This window comes from Lepidothrix coronata, unplaced genomic scaffold (assembly GCF_001604755.1).
Source record: "Lepidothrix coronata isolate B3197 unplaced genomic scaffold, Lepidothrix_coronata-1.0 Scaffold246, whole genome shotgun sequence".
NCBI lineage: Eukaryota > Metazoa > Chordata > Aves > Passeriformes > Pipridae > Lepidothrix > Lepidothrix coronata.
Window position 1 is genome coordinate 83253 of NW_016690426.1, and position 18000 is coordinate 101252.

General features: G+C 45.0%; 1 protein-coding gene across 2 annotated transcripts; it reads left to right on the forward strand.

Moving 5' to 3' along the window:
* Positions 1–4388: 4388 nt before the first annotated feature.
* Positions 4389–16108, forward strand: TSEN15 (tRNA splicing endonuclease subunit 15). Of its 2 annotated transcripts, XM_017834965.1 has the most exons (4): positions 4389–4565; positions 5216–5297; positions 6622–6757; positions 15670–16108. In XM_017834965.1, the coding sequence occupies exons 1-4, from the start codon at positions 4389–4391 to the stop codon at positions 15872–15874; spliced, it is 600 nt and encodes a 199-aa protein (XP_017690454.1). In that variant the 3' UTR covers positions 15875–16108. The 2 variants fall into 2 exon arrangements, with proteins under 2 accessions (XP_017690454.1, XP_017690455.1); XM_017834966.1 differs by lacking the exons at positions 4389–4565; positions 5216–5297 and adding an exon at positions 5559–6433.
* The last annotated feature ends 1892 nt before the right edge of the window (positions 16109–18000 follow it).

The window sequence follows — 18000 nt, forward strand, 5'->3', positions numbered from 1 at the left end:
GGAGGAGGAGGAGGAGGAGGAGGAGGAGCGGGGGGCGCCCGGCGCTCGCAGCCATGATGGGCGCGGGGCGGCCGCGGGAGCCGCGCCGGCTGTGCGGGGCGGCCGCGCCGCGGGGGGGAACGGGACGGGGAGGAGGGAGACAGGACAAGGGAGGAGGCGGGAGAGGGAGGAGGTTGAGGAGGAGAAGGAGGAGCGGAGCAGCGCCGCCTGCCCGCCCGGCCGGCCCGAGCCCCGAGCCCCGAGCCCGGCTCTCCGCACCTCCCCCGGCCCCGCCCCGGCCCCGCGGGGCCGCCCCAGCGCAGGTGGGAGCGCAGGTGGGATCCCCGGGGGGATCCACGCGTACCCCGGGAGGCTCCGGTCAGCACTCGCCTTTGGGCCCGGCGAAAATCGCAACCCCCATGTTTCTCACCCGAGTTTTGGGTTTGAAGGAGGCGTTCGGCAGTTCCCTCCCAGCGCGGGTGCGGACGCGAAGACATCCCTTAGTTCGCTGCTTCTGCGAAGATCTGACCCTCGTCATTCCCACGCAGGTAGAGAATGAAGGTTAGTTGTGCTTTTATATCAAAGAGGTTTTCTCAAACATCCCCGAGATGTCTGTGTGAAGCAGCTGCACACCCCACGCCCATCCCACGCTGCTGTTGTCCCAGCTGGAATGTGGCTGGAAAATTAATATCATGGAGTCATAGAATGGCTTGGGTTGAAAGGGACCTTAAAGCTCGTGCAGTTCCACCGCCCTGCCATGGGCAGGGACACCTTCCACTAGCCCAGGTTGCTCCTACCTGGCCTTGGGCACTTCCAGGGATCCAGGGGCAGCCACAGCTTCTCTGGACAACCTGTGCCAGGGCCTCCCCACCCTCACAGGGAAGAATTGCTTCCCAGTATCCCATCTAAACCTACCCTGGTTCAGTTTAAAGATGTTTCCCTTGTCCTGTCACTATCTGCCCACTTAAAAAGTCACTCTGTCTTTTTTTATGAGCCCTGCTTAAGTACTGGAAGGGTCTTTAAGGTCTACCTGGAGCTTTCTCCTCTCCAGGCTGAACAACCCCAGATCTCAGCACCTCTCCTCCAAAGAAAGGGAATACAAGGAGAATATTCCCTGTATTTCATTGATTTTTCTGCCGTGGAAACATTTGTATGAATGGACCAACGACAATTTACCATAAAAATAAATAAAGCATGTTCCAACAATTAAAATTATTGGGTCATGATCTTAAAAGGGGCATAGTAATCACAGCTCTCTTAGAAGTTAATAGGATTTGGGCATGCTAAACCCTTTTCAAGATGAAATCTCTAATTAACTCTAAGGGCCCCACCATGGCATATTTGGGTTTTACTGTGGGTAGGTGGTTTCTCCAATGCAGACAGATCCACTTTAAGCAGGCAGCACTCTTGGCTGTGTGCTTGCAAAATTCAAATATAAGGAGAGTGAATTCATGTCTGCTATTCTTTGTTTATAGAACTTAATTTATCACCCACACCAAATTATAGTCTCAGTTTCCTGATCAGATGACTCCCCAAAAAACTAACACAAAAACATCCTAGGAAACTTCAATAAAGAATCTCCAAAGGTCACAGAATCATCTGCACTAAAATTTGAGAAACTCCCTCAATTTGTAAGCATCTTCCTGAACAATTACTGCAAATATATTCCTCCTGTTTGCCCTTCATGACACCTTTATAATTGTCCTTCTAGAATGATACATTAATGAGGCTTTTCTTTCATGGTTAGTTTGCCACATGTTGCTTTTATGCTTGGATTCATTAACCAAATAGAAGGAGCAGCTTTGTAGCCTGTGTGAAGTGATTAGGGTTTCACAGGAGCCAGCTGAATCCACACACAGAGAATTCTGCTGTTGTGCACAGGACTGCTCCAGTTTGGAGGATGGGGACTAATGCTACTGAATTATACTGGATGTGGAGGGATGTAACCTGGCATTTTCCATCCACTGGGTATTCAAGCTGGGTCACAATCCCGATTTTAGGAGACTTCAGGAGAAATATGCGTCTCCTGTGACTCCCCTTGGCCAGGCCTCCCCTGAGGATGTGTCATGACGACACAGGCGCTTCTCATGGGAGGGAATGCAGGGTCAGGATCAGGGCCAAGCAGAGATTATTTTCCCCCAGAAAGAAAGGAAGATCTGGAAGGAAGCAACTGCAAAGCCTTTGTTCTACCTGCAAAGTGCAAAGGTGCAATCCAGTTTGGTGGTGTTGCAGTCAGTGTTTGCAGAAGGCTGACTGGGCTTTTTATCCTGTGCAGCTCTCAATGTCTTCAGTGAAATCTAAAGTACTTTCAGTTCTCTTCACACTTCTCCTTTATTTTCTATTTTGAGAACAGCATCAGAGCCATAACAATTTGCTGAGGGCAAATGCAGTGCCTCCAGCAGCATCCTGAAACCAGTAATTTGCTCCTCAGGGTGACATTCCCCTCACTCACACCACTCATGGTGCTCGCTGGCTCCTGTGGCACACAAAAGAGAGAGAGCAGCAGATGCCTGAAACATGAGATGTTCTTCCATGCATAAGAGAAAGGAGTCAACTCAGCTTAGTCTCTCACTCCCAGCCACACAGCACGGGGGAAAGATTGGAGAGTTCAGGTAAACAGTTACCCTGACAATTCATGTCATTCCAACATCTATAAATGCATGTTACTTTATGTGCATATACAAAGAAATCTGTGCACATTCTGACCTCTTTATTAGTGGCCAAAATTCTATCCTGTTTTTTTTTTAAAGCCCATACTCAATCCTGCTGTGACAGGACAATGAGCCACTGTGTGGTGAAATATTTCAGCTTTGAGGAAGAAGCAGCTTTTTGCAGACCTAAGTCCCACAGAAATTAATTTAAGCCATTTGTTTCAGCCTGCTCTAAACATCCACACCAAACACGAAGATTCCAGCTGAGAGAACTGTCTCTGGCAGTGATGTACTCCCTCAGTTTGACAGGTGACAAATTTTCTCTGAGGCAGCTTTCTTCTAATTTAGACTTGTTTCTCACACAGTGGAAAACAGAGGATCTATCCTGCTGATATTTATAGACAAGTCTATTTCCTTTCATTTACTTCTTCATCTCTGAGGACTCAAATCCATCCAGTTATTTTCCCAGCAGTTGAGTAAATGACTGTTGCCAACTCTTCCATGAAAGTCTCAGAGACTGGATTACTTTTCCTGTCTATTTATTTATTTATTTTGTACCCAGGGAGTTGAAGGGCTAGCTAAAATAGTGGTTTTTAATCAGGCCAACCTCCTCAGAATTGCTTAAGTTTGTGTCCAGTGTGATTTTCTGCAGTTACAACACACACACCAATTTATGTATTAAATATGTATAGATTAATTTTCATTGATCCTTTATTACAGAATAATCATTAAGCCTATAAAGAAGAAGGGTTAAAGACAGGACAGGTCACTTTTCAGTAGGCCCTGCGTCAAACTGATCTTCTCAAGATCATACTTGGTGTTTCCTCAAGTCAGTGCAGATGGTTAACATTTTCCAACCTCAGCCAGATTTTTCTTGGTGTAGCCTGGCCAGGTACAACCCCAGTGTACAAGTGATGTCTTTGCAGTCTCTCACCTGATGTTACAAACAGCACACAGCTTTTTTTTTGCATGGACACCAGCTTGAGGCTGTTCAGAGACAGAGACAGGCCTGACTTCATTCAAACCATTGTTTGAAATTCATCCAAAGAGGCACTAAGGCGGATGGAGCCAGTAAGCCAGACCTTTGCATTAGGCAAAGCAGATTCTTGTTGAAAGTCGGAGATATCTCTAGTAAAGTGGTACAAGATGCTTTTAATAACAATACCTTGAATCTATATCCCTTAAGCAGTCTATGAAAGCTTCAGCCACCGTATATTAATTAAATATTCCTTGCTTTAACCCTTTAACCCTTCTTCTTAGGCTTGATGATAATCTTATAATAAAGCATCATTGAAAATTAATCCGTATATGTATTTAATACATTAATCGGTATGTGGGTTGTAACCAGAGGAAGTCACATGGGGGACGACCTTAAGCAATTCCGAGGATGTTGGCCTGTTTAAAAAAAAAAATTTTAAAAAAAATCTCTATTTTAGCCAGCACTTCCATTCCCTGGACACAAAATAATCAAACAAACAAAGAGATAGATAAACAAATAAATAAATAAGAAAAAATTAGCCATTAGAAAATGGTATCGGAAAAGGACCCTTTGTGATAAGGAATATACATCTATATCTATATATATATATATAAAATTTATCGGGCTTAAAGCAGCGCCTTTGGCCTTGGCTGGGGAGGTGGAGGGGGCGCGGAACGAAGTTGGGGCGGAACCATCGGGGCGGCGCCGCCGTTTCCGGGGGGCGCTGGGCCGCGCGGCGCCGCCCGGAGCGAAGCCGCGTTGCACCGCCCGGGCAGCGCATGGAGCCCCTGGCCAGGGCGGGCACGGGCGGCGATTGCCCGGCCCAGGGGGGCGAGGGGGGCACCGACCCGGGCCAGGGGGGCACCGACCCGGGCCAGGGCACCTCCGCGGGCGGGCGGACCCAGGGCGGCTGGGCGGGGGCGGCTGGAGGCAACTGGATGACGGCTCACCCCACGGTAGGCCGGGGCGGGGGGCGCTCGATCACTGGGGGGTCCCGGTTTGCTTCCTGGATCCCGACAGGATTCCTCCGTCATGGCTCTGAGGGACATCTCGGGCCCCCCCAGGAGGTGTGCTGCGCGTGGAGATGTCAGTATAACACATATTGGGCATCCCGAGGGAGTCTCCGGCCTTCGTGGGGTGGTCGGGGAATGCCCCCGATCAGCAGGGGAGGGGGTTGTAAATCATGGAAACGCAGTCAGGAAACGTAAATGCCTTTAAATGTTAACTCCGTCTTAATTTTTAGCGCACCAAAAACACGGAGGGGTTTAATTTTGGACATCACCCTATGTTGATGTGCTATAGCAAAAATAGGTAAAACGATTTACCCAAAAATAGGTAAAATTGCACAAAGCTAGAGCTGTTCCAGGAATAGATGTGATCCCTCATTTATTTGTTTATTTTGCTTGCTTTTTAAAGTGCCAAGACACGGGGAATGCGGAAAAAGGAGCTTTTAAGATACTGTCAGAAAACAAGTTCTGCTTTTGATTGCCTTAAAACTGGTTTCAGGCTTCAGTGGCTCCTAGGGCTGTACAGATTCTGGGTTTGGTCTGTGCATGCTTAATATAGCTTGTGTTTTCCTTCACCAACATTACTTTTTGGGTCTCAGTTCACAGAAATGATGTCACTTGATATATCTGACAGTACTCAAGTCTACGCTGCATTTCTGGTGTACCTGGACCTCCTAGAAGGTAAATCATGGAATTGATTGGGTGGGCATCTCAACAAATGTCTTTGCCTGTAGGAGCTGTTAAATTAGTTGTTTATGCACTGGCAGGACCTTTCATAGGAAGGCCTTGGTGCTCTTTCTGAAACTTCTGTTGCTGAAGGTTTTTATCCTGTGCCTACCTGGAGGCTTTACAAAGATCTTATCCAGCACTTAGAGGTGCAGGGTTCCAGGGCAAAGACAGGCAGCATGGAAAAAAAAAAAAAAAAAAGCAAAAGAGGAGTAGGGGAAGGAAAAGGAACCTAGAAAGGTAAAGTTACAGGTTCAGTAGTTGGGCATAGAGTCCTCGTTTGTCGATTAATGTGAAGTTACTAAATCATAGTGTTTCACTAAGGGTACCATTTAGCAAATGGCTGATGTGTGCTGGCCTGTTTTCTGGAAAAGGCAGGGATTCCTCTAGGACAGGAGATCGTTTGCAAGTGTGGTGGCAGTAATTTATAACAACTCTGGTAATGTTATGTAATAATGTAGTAATTTATAACAAACTGTAGATGTTGTGCTTAGGGATGCAATTTAGTGGGGGACCTGGCAGTGTCAGGTCAATGGCTGGACTTGATCTTAAAGGGCTTTTCCAGCCTAAATGATTCTGTGAAATCCAGTGTAGTCTTCTGGTGTCTGCTAAGAGTGGAACAGAGTTATGTGATACATAAACTTCTGCCTGGATCCTTCCAAGTTGGCTTTATTGTAAAGGGACTGTGAGTAGGCAGCCAGCCAGCCTAATAAAAGTATTTCAGTTTTGCTTGGAGCCTGGTGGTTCTCAAGGTCAGGGAAGGGAGGGATTTTACAGGCCAGAAAGTGCTGTGTCTCTTATTGTTACACCTCTGAAGAAAACACCTTAATAGGCTTTAAGACAAGGTTTCTGTAATTGTGCAGCAAAAGCTTCAGCCTTACCCCTTCAAGCAGAAGGGAAGGGCCGTGTATTATCATGAATCATGTTTTTAGCACCTGTTCTTTCTCAGTTCAGGATACTGATAAAGTCCAGATTTGGATTGCAGTGCTGCAGATGTGGTTTTATCTTCTTTTTGCCTTTTTGGAAGAAAAGCTTTGTCAGACAGATCCCTGTTCACCATCTCTCAGCGGAGCTCTGGAGTCAGCAGGCTGGTACTGCTCTGTGGGTTTCTTTAACAGGATTGTCTCAGAAGGGGAATTTGGCAGATGAACGGGGCAGTTTTCCTGTGAGGAGAGGGAGGGAAAACAGAACCTTAGATGTTAACTTGAATATTATATTTGAATGATTAAAAGCTGTGTTTTGTGTCCTGGTCCTTCTCATCACTGACGAACCTTTCTAGGGAGAAACTGGCACGAGGTGAAGCCCGTTGGAGTAGCAGAACTGCAACTGGTGTGTTTACATGCACGTGCAAGAGAGCAGGAGGGTCTGCAGGTGATGGTGCCGGTGCCTGCCCACATCTTGATAAGCCATGAGAGGTGAGGATGTGGTCAGTACTTGTCTCGTGTTACCAGTGACATAAAACGAAGCACAGATGTATTTTACAGGCTGCTGATGGGTTTGTCAAGAGTGGAAGGGATGGGGGAAACAAAGGAGTGTTGTAGGAAAGCAACATCTCAGCCTGTGAGCAGAGTTAATTTGGGTGCTGCAAACGTACAGGCAGCTTGGAACACTAAAGAAATCTCAACTTTGCATCAGTTTCTGCCTCTCCCGCTCTGGAAGTGGTGCTTGGATGTCAGCTTTCCACAGCAACTGATGCCTGCTGCTAAACACTTGTTATTGTTTAGAGCTGCATGTGCTCTAGGAGATAACCATGGATACCAAAGTATGTGTTTGAGAGACAAGGTTAGAGTAAAAGACCTTCACAGCTTATGTTTTGGACGTTCTTTGTGCTGATTTTATACTCTGGGAAATCTAGTGATACTTTTCAAGTTGCTGGACTTAAAAGTACCTAAGAGGAAAGAAATCCACTTGGACCTGTCTAAGAATAAGTTTGTTTTGTTGTCAAGCCTGTGGATAAACCTTATGTGATTTGGTTTGCTTTTGTTTTGAAACTATACTTAGGCTACTTTCAACAGGAAATTCCTCTTACTTATCTAGAGTTTAATGTGTCTGTTATTTTTGACTTACTGTCCTTACACATGGCAGAGCAATTCTCAAGACAGCTCTGAATGTGTGATATTGCAGATATTTGCAGGCTAGAGAACTTCCACTTCAGTAATTTTACAGTATATTTTAACTGGCCCTTAGAGCAGCTCAGACATATAATGGGATTTACACCTTGATAAAGACTTCTTTCTTTTGCTGGTGTTTGCCAGTCTGCCCTGTGATGTCTCTGAAGACCTGGACTATTTCAGCAGCATAATATGGTTGCACATTTTTCAATTTCTTCTGTTTCTGCTCTTGGTAGGAGGTAGCTCAGGGCTGGTTTTACACATCTTGCAGACTTTTGCTGTTCCCTCTTGCTCTCTGGGCAGCAGCCTGACACAGTAGTAGGTAGCTAATTAATTACACTTAGTAGATGTGTGTGTGCACTCTAGGAATGATGTTTTTGCTTTTTTACTTTTAGGTTTTAGAAGTGACAGTTTGCTGTCTTGCCAACAGACTTCTATCTTCACTTTGCTGTGCGTTGGGTGAGGGGGAAGAAAATGATTTACTAGAGTAAATGGGGTTTAGTACTATCTATGTACCGAAAAAAATCTTATATTTGCAAGTATTGTTCAATCAGTTTTGTGGGCTTGGTCTTGCAAGAGAAATATGGTGTGATCTCCACACCAGAGGAAGGCTGTTGAGAGGTCTTGCAGGATGAAATGCTGGGTGTCATCCAGAAGCAGATCACACTCAGTGATCTGAGTGTGCAGTTCTCATCTCAAACGAGATTTTAAGTGGGAAAAGAAGGCAGCAAATTAGGATGTGGGATCTTTGAGGAATTCCACCTACGTGCCCAGTCGTCGTGCTTGTTTAACGTAGTACATTTCCCCCTAGGCTGGAAACTTCGATTCCTGGCATTGGGTCAAGGCCAGAAGCGTGTTCTGATCGACTTTTAATGACAGATATTCCACTGCATGTATGTCCTATCTTTCACTGTGTCATTGGAGCTTTTCATTGGGAGCCTCTGACCTTGTTTGTTCTGTGGTGATACTGTTTGCTCTGCCTCTGGCACCAGAGTGTCTGGAATCCTTTACTGGAAGGATGTGTGTTAGGGAGGCAAAGAGTGAATGCATCACATTGATTAAAAGTACAGTTTGTGACTAGGTTTTGCTACAGAGCAACTACATAGGGCATGCTGTCACTAAAATGAGCTGAATCCCAGGCTGTAATCCCAGGTGAGTCTGTAAAAGCCTGTATGTGCTCAATATCCATGGGTGTTGTCAGGCTGGAAGATCGTGTGCACTTGTGTTTGTGTTGTTGAACGTGCATCTGCATTTTGTTCAAAGCAGTGCCTTGGGTTTTGGTGTCACCTGCTAGAAGTAGAGGAGTTATGAGTACAAGTGAATGCACCTCACTTAATGTTGAAAATAAGCCCTTGGAGACACTTGGGAAAGTGAAAACATTCTATCCCCATTTCTGGGCCTGGAACTGCAAAAAAGCAAAAGCAACCAGTAAATGGCAGCATTTATGAGCAGCATTTCCTTGCTTAACAGTAAGGCCTGAGTAGGTTTGAATGTGACAAATCAGCCCCTTGCAATCAGACTTCCATCTTCATTCTTCTCTGTGTTTATAAGAGCTTATTGGTGAGGGGGAAGAGAATAATTTATTAGGTATTGATGGATTTTATTACTATGTATGTGCTGAAACAGTCTAACATTTGCAAATAGGAGTCAATCACTCTTGTGGGCTTGGTCTTCCAGAGACATAAAGGGTGGTTTTCCTCTTCAAAGCCACGTCAGCCAAGCTCTGTCTTCCCAGATTCCTACTTTGAAGATTCCTACTTTGCTGCCACTGGGAAGTGTGTCCTTAAAAGGCCAGAGTAAAGTTGCTGTGGAAATAACCAGCAAGACACCTAAGCAAATTACAAATACGAGTGCCCTACAAGAAAAATAACCTGCACAATGTTTGTAACCCATGATGAGATTTCATAGTGTCCAGTTTGTGCATGACAGTTAACTGCTGAAGGCAGAAGCTGTTCTGCTTACTAAGCTCATGATCATCCTGCCCTGACAGCGTAGGGCTGCACAGGAACGTGCTGAATCACAAAATCATGGGCTCTGAAGCAAAGAGACCACCAATGTAAATAGTCTCTTGCAATCTGCTTCGTGCTGTGCGTGCTTGCTCTCAAAATGAAGATTGATGAACCTTCTGCAAGCAGAGACCTGGGGAACAGGGTGCAGCTTCTGTCTGCCTTGGCCCACTCTCTCAGCCACGCACAGCTGGCTGAGGTTTGGAGAGCCGTGTGTTTGTACACCTCTGAATTCTGCAGGGATTCACACTTGCAGGAGGAGTTTGTAGGTCCATTGGCTGGGATGTGTTTGCTGCTCACTAGGACACCTTAGTGCACACCAAGTACCTAATTGTCAGTGCTTTCCAGAATTGTGGCTCCCCAGAGGGGAGGAAGCAGTCAAATACCGGGAGTGCTGCTTCAGAGCTGGTAGGAATGACTTGCATAAACCAAGCTTAGCAAAGGTAGGAGGGCTCACAGTGTTGACAGCTGGATTTTTCAGATAGCCTTGAAAGCCTTGGTCCTTCGAGGACCAGGGAGTTCAGTTTCCAGATCTAATAGAATTAGGCACTGTCTGTCCTAGACAAATAGCACTCTCTAAGAAAAATGTTACTGATAAACTGTCAGATTAAATGATATATCCCTGCCCTGTTTGTCTTCTGTGTGCAAGTGTTGGAAATGAAGGATGCAGTTGGTTGCCTGAGGTCATGGAGACCTGCAAAGTTTGGTTTAGGCTGAGGGAAAGACTTCTATTGTTAAAATGCTAACTTAATTTAAATGTTTCATTTTAAAGCTGATAAGCATCCTTAGAAAGAAATCTGAGGACTGGAAGTGATTTACTCTATTCAAAATTCATAGATTGTGAAATAAATATCTAATCTGAAGAAGTCCTGTTATTTTAAATGCACTGGAAATATGATGTGCTTCTCATCTTGCATCCTCTTGATGGTTTTGTCAGTAACTCTCCTGCTATAAGCATCATTTGAGTTTACTGATACAGTAAATCACACATTGAAAATGTAATTAAATGCTCCTAAATTCAGACTCTTTATTAGTATTTTATTTGGGATCGATGTGCCTCCTACAGCAGAGTTGGTTGTACAGTGTTGTGAGTGAATGTGCTGTAGTTGGTGTGTCTTGTAGGACTTTGCTGAATTCTGATTCCTCCATTTTGCGTGGTTTGTCTTAAACTTCCGTGGAGAAAAAGTCTTTATATTCCTCAGGGTTTCAACTCCTTTTCCTGACCAGTGTGGAACATGGTGTTTGCTTTGCTTTGTAGGGTTTTTTTTTCCAATTACAAAAAGCTGAGTTTCTTCTAGCATTCCCCATTCCTGTAATCTGGAAACAAGCCCCAAGGAACAGTGGTGTCCTTTTACACCTTCTCCCACCACCATGTGCTCCTTCTCACATCTTTCAAGGCACTGGGTTAATCTTGCTGCCTGCCCTGCAGCTGGGCCTGGAGCAGCGTTCCTGATGGGGAGCTGTGCTGGCTAAATTCAAGGAATTGTGCTTCCTGGGAGGTTTCCCCTGCTTGGTGCTGACCCAGTGTGGTACAATGGCATGCTCCAGTGCACCGAGTAATGATCTCTGCTAGTGGCACAGAGACCAACTTGTGTTGACTCTGCAGCCCTGCCTTGGGTGGAGGGGAGGGAGCAGTTGGGGCTGGCCAAGCCTGCAATGAATTATTCATCCAAGTATAAAGGGCAGATTGAAAGCCTTTGGCTTTTATGGGATGGAAGGCAGTAGTTCCATTTCAGCTCAATGGAGCACTATGCAACCTCCATAAAACTGCTCTGAGCTTTCAGTGTTACGCTGCTTCTCAGAGGTGCTTGCATGGGATGTGGCAATGAAATGCTCTTTTGTTCATCACAAAACTTTCTGCTTGTGCTATCTTTCTTTTATGATTCTGTTCTTAGTTTTTGGGCAGTGATTTGAAACCTCAAGCTACAGCTGCCTCAGAGTCCCCAGCTGTACACCTGGTTCTTTCTGTGGGGAGAGAAGGGCAGTGTTGTTTTCTTAGGAGCAGATCATTAGGAGAGACAGCACAGATTTCTGATGGGTGTTGAAGGCCTGCTTTAGTACCAAGATAGGGGAAAGATGGAAAATTCCTCTCATCTCTTTGGATGGATTGGTATGGATTTCTTTGTTTTGTGGTTGGGTTTTGGTTTGGTTTTAAGGTATTAATTACAACAGTAATAGAAGACCAGGTAAGCTCACTGTTGCCATTTAGTAAAGGCAGATACAGGTAACATTTACAGTGCTGTTACATTCACTTGAGTGGTCCTTGCATGATGTCAAATAAGTTACACTTGCTCTTAAGACTAATCCTTTGGTAGAAAAAAAGCAACCTCTATTGACAGTAGTTTGTAGTTTTCTAGAAAAGCTTTTCCAAGCCCTTTTTCTGATGCAAAGTGCTTTAGAAATGCCAGCTCTTTACTTTGGATAAGTGTCCCCTTCACTGTGTGAGGTGAACTCCTTTGCATCTTCTGCAATGTGAGGTGAATGTGAGTTTGCTTCCCGGGTGAAAAATGAGGGCTTTGTCCTGCTTGCATTTGGCTTTTTGGGAGCAGATTCTGGATTGTAGTGAACATGGAGGCACCATCAGTCTTTACTAATGGGTTTTCAGGCTATGCTGGAAGCCTTGGACTGCATGATCTGTAACAGATGAGAATACTTATTAAAAAATACTTAATCTTATTCTACTTATGGGACTTAAATAAGACTTTTGCAGTAATTCTTGTGATGTCTGTATTCCCCTAGCTTCTATATGTTATTTTCCTTTCACGGTGCCTTTGTTCAAGGCCTACCTCTTTGTGTGGGAAACCTGAAACTTCTGGAACTTCTGAACTTACTCACTTTACTTGGCTTTTCTTCCTGAGGAGGGAGAGAGAAGGGAAAGGAGTGGTTGGCAGGGTATTTTAGCTCAGACTTCTCCCTGTGCATTGCAGGAACATTCAGGACTGATTGTTCTGTGTGCTCTCCTGGGGCTCTAGATTTTTTTTTTTTCCCCCCAACCAGGTAGTTATTGTCATAAATCCTGAGAAGTTGGCATGGATAGGGTTGACTGCCCCTGATCTCCCTAGCCAGGCTGAGCCTATGGATGAACACGTGCTCAGGTGATGGAGTATTGTGTCCCTCAGGAGGTGACAAAGTGACATGGTGCATTCTGCTGGATGTATTGGTTTCCTCTGTTCCAGAGGCTTCTCATGTTTGACATTTTCAGAAACATTAAATCCACTTTTATTAAAGCAAACCCCGTCTTATATAACTGACATCATCTGTATGGCACAGCAGGTGTACTGGTCATTAAGGAGCTTATTTATAACCATGAACTTGTGACTGAAATCAGTTGGCTCTGTTGGGGGTGTTAACACACCGGCTTCTTGTCTAGGGCTTCATTTCAGTCATTGAGTACAACTGTTGTGTGAGGTGGGCAGCCTTGAGAGCTGTATCTCTTAAATTAAAGGCTTCTTGCCTTGTTTAGAAGGTCAAACTTGCATTCTTTGAATTTCAGAAGGCCAACAACACTTCTTGCCTTTTTTTCCCCCCCTAAACGGTGTTAGATACATCAAAAAGCTGTACCATTCCTGCAATATTTCATCTTCCTGTTTATGGCAGGTAGCAAGTGCAGTGAAATTAGAACCCAGATGTTCTCTGACTCCTTTGAAATGTCTGCTGGTGCAGAGAAATGTTGTGAACACGCTGGACACAGAGGCTGACGGTGATGCCTTCAGGGGAGGAGAGGAAGGGACGGCGGCGTCTGATACAGACTTCCTGAATTCCAAAGCTTATTCTTCTAAAAGATACCCTCTCACCAGTCTGCAGATGTGCTGCATTGCATTATGCTGGTTGTGGTATGCACAAATGAGAGCTCTTGGTTTGGGTTGCCTGTTTGAGAGAATGGGGAAGAGGAAAACTGCATTAGCAGTTGTAATTCCTTATGGCGATAGCAGCTGATTCCCCATGTGCAGTGGAAAGCACTGGACTCTGGGGACAGCACTTAGCAGATCATTCTGAGGCAGTGGCATGGCTTTGTGCCCTTTACATAAACCCTGGAACTTGGTCTCCTGAAAAGTAAGTCAGGGATGCACAGAAATGTGGTTAATCTGTTGTCAGCACCTGGCCGCGTTTGGGTCATGGCGCATCTTCTGAATGGGGGGAAATAAAGGTGCAGATGTTGGTGCTTGGTATAAGGAGTTTATCTTGCAGTGTAAGGAGAAATCATGAATGATCAGAAATCTGGATCTAAGGCCTCAGTGTTCCATCCATCCCCCAGTAGACTAGGAGGAGAAATGGTGATAAGTACTAAAGAAAATAGGAAGGAACTTCAGCCCTGGCTGACAGGTGAATACAGACACTGCCTGAGTCTGCTCCCAGATATGGGGCTGTCCACACTCAACACCAGTTTGGTTTCTTTGGCTCCCAAAATATCTTTTGTGGGTAGCTATGTCCTCTTATTTGGTCTTTCATTGTTAATTCTATATCATGTTCCCAGGAGAAGGAGAGAGATTAATATCCATTGCTTCCTAAAAGCCATGGATAGTTCTTTCCTCAGTGGGTCTCTGCCAGTTGTCTGGCCTCACCAATTTATTCAGAGCTTCCTCCAGACACTTGGTGGTGAGGTGTGAGGGTGGGGAGGCCCTGGAACTGGGCCCTGGTTGCCCAGAGAAGCTGTGGCTGCCCCTGGATCCCTGGAAGTGTCCAAGGCCAGGTTGGACGGGGCTTGGAGTGACCTGGGCTAGTGGAAGGTGTCCCTGCCCATGGCAGGGGTGTTGGAACTGGATGACCTTTAAGGTCACTGCCCACCCAAATCATTCCATGACTCCGTGTGTGACAAGTGGATTCTTGCTGTGTACCCCTGAACAGGGGCTGGAAGTGACAGGAGCAGAAGGTGCCCAGGTGGCCAGGACAGTACAGTCTTTCTTACCTTATTTGTTCAGTTGTTATGAAGTGTGCTGTTGTAGGAGAGCCAGACTGCAGCTTTTCACAGCCACAGCATCCCTGTTGCATGCAATCACTGCCTATATTGTATTGCCTTGCTTTATGTGTGGGCCAGTGGTGAAAGCAAAAGGCAAGGCAGTCCTGGATTTAGCCAGGCTGAATTATGCACAGTTCAGAACACAGATGGATCTTAAGAAGGTCACGGGCTTAACAATGCAGGCTTTCCAGGCTGCTCTTTATTCTCTGCTGCCTTCCATTTGGCTTTTATTAAGGGATCAAAGAGGTTTCGAAGGAAGATGATGATTAAAGTTTGAAAGCTGATGCATTTAGAAAAAGCCTTATTTTCAGCTGCAGTGTCCAGCTTCAGAAATGCATGTCTTCTGGTGGGGGAGATCTCCAGGGCATGTGAAGTGAGGGTGGTTTTTCCCAGTGCGTAGCTGACCTGTTCCCAGAGCATAACCTCTTCCAGCAATCCCAGACAAACCCTCTGGATGAAGGAGGAAGCTTCCTGTGGAAATCTCGGGGTGGGGGTTTTTATTGTTCTGCCCCTGGGCACCACTCTCCTTCAGTACTTGTACTCCAGTCGTGCCAGGAATCTAAAGACTCCAGGGATCAGTGTTGTCCTCAGCTCTGAACCAAAAAGTAACTGCCATATTACTCTTAAAATAAGCTAAACAGGAAAAATTGCATAACTTTGTCTTGAATTTTTAAAGAAGACATTATTTATGCTGACTGTCCTGAAGAACATTAGTCTTGTGGCTTCTAGTCTAGACAGGGAGGTAGAGAAACCTGGCTTGGGTTCCTGGGTCTTCCACAGTCTGGCAGAGAACTGTGGCACAGAGACTGGAAGACTTGCCTCTACAGATGGATCAAGTCTTAATTATTTAGTTCTCTAATTGAACACCAGGTGTTATTTAATTAGATTTTTTATTTTAGCCTAATGAAAACAGGGCCATTAGAGATTGCCATGCTAGGACTGTGGTAGCTGAAGGATGGCTGAGGCACGTGCACAGGAATGCACCTAAGGAAAGCTTAGAAGTGTGTGTTGTGCCATTTCCAGCAGAAATGTATGAAACCGGTATATTTGTATAAGATTCTCTGTTATTTTCTTTTGTTTCTTGATTATATGAATTTGGAATTTTATTAGAACAGATACGATGTTTTCTTTAGTGGAGACAAGTTTGCAGAATAAAACTAGGCTGAATAAAAATAGCAATTGTGCACTTCTGCCTTTGTGCCATCACAGGTGGTTGTGGACTCCTTTCTAACTGAATTTTTTTCTTTTTCTAGGTTAAGGGAAATACTGAAAGAAGCCTCTCTCCCCCCAGAGGATCCTGACACCCCGCTGTCAGTTACCTTGGCCATAGTTGAGACAGATTCCACAATAGTCTATTATAAAATGACTGATGGCTTTGTAATGCCAGACCCTCCTGATGATACTGAAGATGGGGACAATAAACAGTGGAGAAAGAAAAGAAAGAAGCTTTTCAAATGATTAGGACAAAACCAAAGACTTCTCTTGAACTCCCGTGCTCAAACCTAAACAAATCCAGGAAGCGATGTGTGTAAATAAGGGCTGTGCTACCCTCTGCCCTGGCAAATCAAGGATCTGGTCAGGGAGAACAGAGGCTTGTGCAGCTGCACTGTAATGAAATGCCATTTGGGGTATGAAATGGGTCATGCTTTGAGACAGATTGATCCTGACTAATAAATGTACTTGTGAGATGTTTCCAGAGCTGGGCTCCTTTCTGTCTGGTCAGGTATACAGCGGAATAAACACATCCTTACCCATACTGCAATTACTGCTTACAGGTAAATCTGGAGGGTTTCTGGCAGGAATACTGATACCAACTGAAGAGCTTTGTAGTTTACAGTGTCTTTGTTCTTAGCACTGTCAGAAGCACTCATGCTGCCCCCCAGGCTACATTTCTGAACGCTTGCTTGCTTTCCTCTGCTTTTGGAGAAAAAGCTATTCCACAGAAATACTTTAATTTTTTTCCCTGCAGAGGGAAAACTGATTTATAGCAACACCACAGGCAACTAAAACACCAAAGTATGTCACCTTCTGTAGTATAAGTGAACACTAGTTATCTGCTTCATGCACCAAGCAGGTTTCTAAGCCCATTGTCATTCCTAGGATTTATTATTTTTTTGGACATAGCTTTGCATGTTGGAACTGGCTGCCCAAGAGATGCTTCAGCTAGGAGTCAGTTAGGAGGAAAAAAATTACTTTTAGTTTCTTCTACAGGAATTTTCCACCTCTTTCACATAGAGATCTTCTTCAGGTTAAACTTAGAGTTCCTTGGCACTCAAATAGCATCCTAGGAGCAGCTTCTTGAGCACAAAAATGTCCATGTGACAGCTATGAGGCCAAGGATCACACATTCAGAATGTGAAGCACAAGAGCTCTTTTTCTGCGTGGGTATAAGAATGGGAGTGAATCCAAAAAACCAAGCTGGAAATGAAAGACTGTTTACTATCCTTGTGACTAGGGTGGATGTTTCTATAGTTGTGGAGTTTGAACCTGCTTTGGCCAAATGTGCTGAGAGACAGAATGATCCCACAGGGGGAGCCTGGGGCAGGACAGCCCTTGCACCCTTGGAGGAGAAGGGTCACTGTCACCTGGAGCTCTGCATGGCCCCTTTTCCCTCATACAGCAAGGGAGGACCGTGGGTCTGAGAGCTTTAGTCATGGAGGAAGGCAAAGAAAAATTCTCTCTCTGTGTGTTGCTCCTCTCATGGAGGAAAACCATCATTTTATTTTGGTCCAATGCCATACTGCCTTAAAAGGGTACCTGTGTGCTGACTCCTGACGTGCTGCGTGTGCCCTTCACATCGATATTTCATGTGCTCTGTGGCTTATTCCATAAAGTAGGTCTTGCAATTCACTAGGCTACATCCCACCAGGTAAATTGTCCTTGTTAGAAGCTGTTAAGTACCTCAGCCCTGCTGTGAGCATGTGCTGGAAAAGAGCTGAGTTTGTGTGACAGAGGCTTTAACAAATGGTGCGCATGGCAGAATTTATATCTAAGTGACACGTACTTAACCCCAAAAACAAACTATTTTGCATTTGCTTCAATTTCTGGGAAATGCTGCCAGTTTGCAGTTTGCTGTATGACTGATGCTTGGCTTTACCCTTCATTTTATTATTTCCATGCACAGAAAGAGGAGCATAACTTGAGCCTCCTTTTCTATCCTCTGAAAACTGCTGATCCAGGCTCCAGAAGCTGAGTTGGGGAAACTGTGTCCAGAGGCTTTGATTTCTGTTTCTTCTTGTGTCCCACTGAGAAATGATTACATGGGCCTTTTTCCAGCCTCTCTAGATTGTGGTGGTTCTTTTTTTCTGAGGGAAAAAAGCATAGAAGAATAAATAATATCACAGCACTGTTTGTCCCATAGGTATTACAATGTAAACATGAGGATGTTAAATAAGCTCGGAGCCAGCTGTGCTGTTCCTTTACATGCCACTGAAGTATTTCTCTGTGTCAAGCCAACAACACAGACTGGAGCCTCTGGTCTTCCAGGCACTGAATAAAGATGGGGAGAGAATTCCCTTAGAAGTGTATCAGTTCAGAGCAGTTGTGCATTAACGTTCCTGAATCCGTAGTATCTTGGTGCTGTG